Consider the following 4,055-nt stretch of genomic DNA (forward strand, 5'->3'; position numbering starts at 1 on the left):
GTACCCACTCCATAACAATGAAGATATTTTAATTGCGAAGAGATTTAAAAGATCAATTGTATTATGTTATTTATATGTTACAACATTCGATAAGTTGTTACGTGTGTTACCGAGAGGTTATAAATAGAGATTCAGTATGTCATAATTCAATTCTCTCTTTTGTGCCATTTGAACATGTGCAAGGACTTTAACTATAATAGAAAATTAATTAGTTGCGGTCCTTAATAGCTAAATGATTCTTTCTGGCAATTTTAAGCAACAATGTAGTGTTAGGTCCGTGCTTTCATGGGCTATACCTTTATTATATATAATAAAAAAAATATTATTTTTATATATCATTACACATATCAACAAGTTAAGAACTAACTTGGTATATATGTGAAAGTAGTTCATATGTCTACATGACATGACAAGCGTTAGGATTCTCATCACTGAACCACGGTGGGGCATATACATAATAAACAGAACATGGAATTTCACCTTCCTTGATTTTTGCTTCTACTTTCTTCACTTGCTTAAATTCAATAATCTTTTCTTCCATGGTTACTTTTTCCTCTTCTTTCTTCTTGATGATTTCTGTGTATTTGCCAAATGTTTTTGTTACATATGACACAAGTTTTTCAGACTCAAGAATTGTCTCAACTGTTATTGTCTGAGCTTTGAAGTTTGTTTTAACACTATTAATACCTGCAAACAATAAATGCATATAAAATAGAGATGTATATCTCTAAAAACATAATTAAATCTTCTTTGACTGTATATTTTTACCTTTGTGTTTGAGTAACCTCCTCTCTAGATCAACTTCACACTTGTTGCAATGCATGTAAACTTTCAATATCGTTGTCTTAATAGTTTCCTTCCAAATTCAACAGAAACAAGTCAATTCCAAACGAAAATGTTTGGACATGAATCGATATATATTATATATAGAAGCAATGAAATAGTTTGATAAATAAATATTTACGTAAAATAATATCTTACTGTTCAACATTTTGAAAGAAATAAAAAATATTTCTTCTAAATACACAATATTTTTTTTAAAAAAAGGATTAAAATGTCTGTAACGTATTAGAAATGGCTGTAGAATATGTTTTCTTTTTTTGCCTATTGGATTAAATTTACCTCTCTTTTCTACCTATGGTCTCCTTTTAACTTATTGTATCAAGTTTGCCCCTAAATCGTTTTTAAGCTTAAAACTATATATTCTTCCAATGACACAATTATATTCTTCTTAACTATATTTTAATTAACCATATTTCCTTATTTATTGATCTACCTAAAATTCTTACCCAACCCATGCATAACTCAACTTGACACAAAAACTGTTTTCAATTATTAACACATCTAAGCTATAAAATTATTTTTTCACCTCCCATTTTCATCCAGTTTCTATATCAAAACGTGCTAATCTTTGGGGGTGTATGAACAACCCTAGCGAACAACTAGACATTTGGAGGGTTTTTACCGAAAGGAAATTAAATTTTAAAAAGTCAAACTTGAAAACCTGACTTTTGTTAATTTGATATACATATATATATATATATATATATATATATATATATATATATATATATATATAAACTCAACACAATTCCTTTGACTTGGTGGTTGAAAAACGTAAATGATCAATAAATAAAGGTCACACAATTAATTAATTAAAAAATAAAATAATTATGTCATTGAAGGGACAATTATAACATTTGAAAAAAAAATGGATCCAGCTGATGGAAGAATGGCGATTTTAAAGCATTAATAAGACTTTACGAGCATTTTTTTATCATGTAGACAAAGAGGCAATAAATTTGATCTTCTATCAAATAAAAAGGAAAATGAATTTAGTCTATTAGGTAAAATGAAGACAGTTTTAGACATTTCTAATATACGAAGAAAGAATACTTTTTTGTTGCTGTAAATTATTACTATATGGAAGTGTCCATGGGAACTAGAATTAATTAAATGGAAAAACTAACAATTTTTTTTTGATTATATTGTCATCTAAAATTGCATTAAATGAAGAGAATCAATATTTGAGTTTAAACTTTAATAGATTGATGAATTGCATAGAAAGGAATTTCTATATTCTCAATTTTTTTAAAAAAAAAATAAACCACAACTGTTAATAATTTGAAAATAATAAAAGTGATTTCGTGTAGCATAGCAATGCAGATAGTATTTTATTGTGAATTTATCATCATGAATATATATTAAGTTATTATAAATGAAAGAGATACCTTTTTGAGTTGGTTTGCGTTTTCAATTTTGGCGTGTGATACTAAGTGGACTTTGTTTTTAGTCCATTTCTGTAATCGTTGGTGAATTTTGTTTGCGTCAATAGCACCTTTTACAGTAACCTCATCCTCATCAAATTTCACATCCACATTATGAACTCCTGACCCATGTGGCTCATATTGAATATCATTACGAAAAAAAATACATTAAAATTTATAAACAAATCAAAAGAAATATATGTTGAGTACCTTGAGTTGCCAAGAGTGGTTTTCTAATATCATGTGCACATTTTGGGCAGTGAAGACCAACTCTGTAAACTGCACTCGTTACTTCTATTTTCTTCTCTTCTATAGACATGGCATTCAACATTTACTACAAACAAGAGAATCAACAATTTCACAGTAATAAACAACAAAGTTGGTTGGTGGGAATAATTAGCCCATGGTGGTTCACTAGTATATGGAAGCTTCAATTTAGGGAAAACCTCCAAATGTAATATAATATCTCTATGAACACCTAATTTTTCACCAAACTTAACAGATTTTTTACCATTTTAAATACTTAAATATTATTGTTTCAGTAGGTTTATGTTTGAAATAAATGAATTAAAAAAAAAATTTAAATTACAACAAATTATATGTTCTCTTTATATTTAAATTACAAGTATAAAATAATAGTTTTGAAAGAAAAAGATCATTATCCAATGCATGCTGATAGAGATATATATATAAAAAAAATATTAGGCGATTCACCAATGATTTCTTCTTGAGTGGCGAGATCCTGTATAAAAGGACTCCAGATTTGAATATATTGTGATGCTGAATATCCAAGAAGCGAAACCAATTATGAATGAGGTGCATCCAGGGGTATGTGACCCACATTTGAATGGTTATGTTCTAGAAAAAAAGATTATCCAAGCAAGTTACAATTGGTTGATCATGAACATGGAGTGAGATTGATTCCACTTTGTTTGCATGTATCATCAGTGGCGGATTCATAGCGACTTGATTCACTCACACCTTTTAGAGTTGCAACTATGTCTTTTTCTGGCCCTTTGTTGCTTGGTGAATGGACATTATTCGGCTAATTGAGACGAAATCTTCTAACGGGCATAAATTTATTTTGGTTGTCATGGACTACTTCACCAAATGGGTGGAAAATGTTACTTTCAAATGAGTCACCAAGAAAGCAGTGGTGGACTTTGTTCATTCCGACATCAATTGTTGGGTTCTAAAGGTGTGACATGAAATGAAGGGTTGCGACTCTCCTGAAGAATTGTGACTTTGCCGAAAGTTGTGAGTTGTGGTCTTTATGAAAAGTTATGTCTTTTCTAAAGGGTTTGACCGTTTGGAAGGTTGTGCTTTTTTCAAAGGGTTCTGACCTTTCTTAAAGGTTGTCTTATTTCCAAAGAGTTGCGACCTTTATCCTTTGATATTTATAAATAGAGAGGTTTTCTCTCATCTTTCTACATTGAATTCTTCCTTCTTTTGCATACATTTATAACAAAACAAAATCGATCGATTGCGTCTGTGTGTGTGATTCATTGCTGTTATTTTGTGTTTGTTGAAATTATCGAAGTTTGAGGTACTGCTACTTCTTTAATGGTTAATCAGTTTTATTTTTGGAGGAATTAATCTGCAACCTCGATTGCTTGAGGGGATTAAATTTCTTAAAGACACAGAGTGAATTCTGTGGACTCGTATAGTTTTTTTTGTTTTTCTTTTCATCTTTTATTTTCTTGGCTTGCTAATCTTGATACAGGAGATAACAAGCTTAAAAAACATTATATTGATGGTATTTTCTGTGATAAGGAAATCACTTCTATT

General features: G+C 29.6%; 1 protein-coding gene across 1 annotated transcript; it reads right to left on the bottom strand.

Annotated features, from left to right (window-relative positions):
• Positions 1-297: 297 nt before the first annotated feature.
• On the bottom strand, positions 298-2,605 carry LOC101253630 (heavy metal-associated isoprenylated plant protein 4). The gene is made up of 4 exons (XM_004248538.5): positions 2,478-2,605; positions 2,232-2,389; positions 769-856; positions 298-687 (listed from the first exon to the last, which is right to left on the bottom strand). Exons 1-4 carry the CDS (start codon positions 2,596-2,598, stop codon positions 398-400), a joined length of 657 nt encoding a protein of 218 aa, XP_004248586.3. The 5' UTR covers positions 2,599-2,605; the 3' UTR covers positions 298-397.
• Between the last annotated feature and the right edge of the window lie 1,450 nt (positions 2,606-4,055).

The sequence above is a fragment of the Solanum lycopersicum genome, chromosome 10, assembly GCF_036512215.1.
Source record: "Solanum lycopersicum chromosome 10, SLM_r2.1".
NCBI classification, from domain to species: domain Eukaryota; kingdom Viridiplantae; phylum Streptophyta; class Magnoliopsida; order Solanales; family Solanaceae; genus Solanum; species Solanum lycopersicum.

Bases quoted from the DNA above. Each gene is read 5' to 3' on its own strand.
- LOC101253630 (XM_004248538.5), bottom strand. From the start codon at position 2,598: ATGTTGAATGCCATGTCTATAGAAGAGAAGAAAATAGAAGTAACGAGT. The intron at 2,390-2,477 runs GTACTCAACATA...CACATGGGTCAG, and splicing joins ACCACTCTTGGCAACTCAAG to GAGTTCATAATGTGGATGTG. The intron at 688-768 runs GTAAAAATATAC...TATTGTTTGCAG, and splicing joins GAGGTTACTCAAACACAAAG to GTATTAATAGTGTTAAAACA.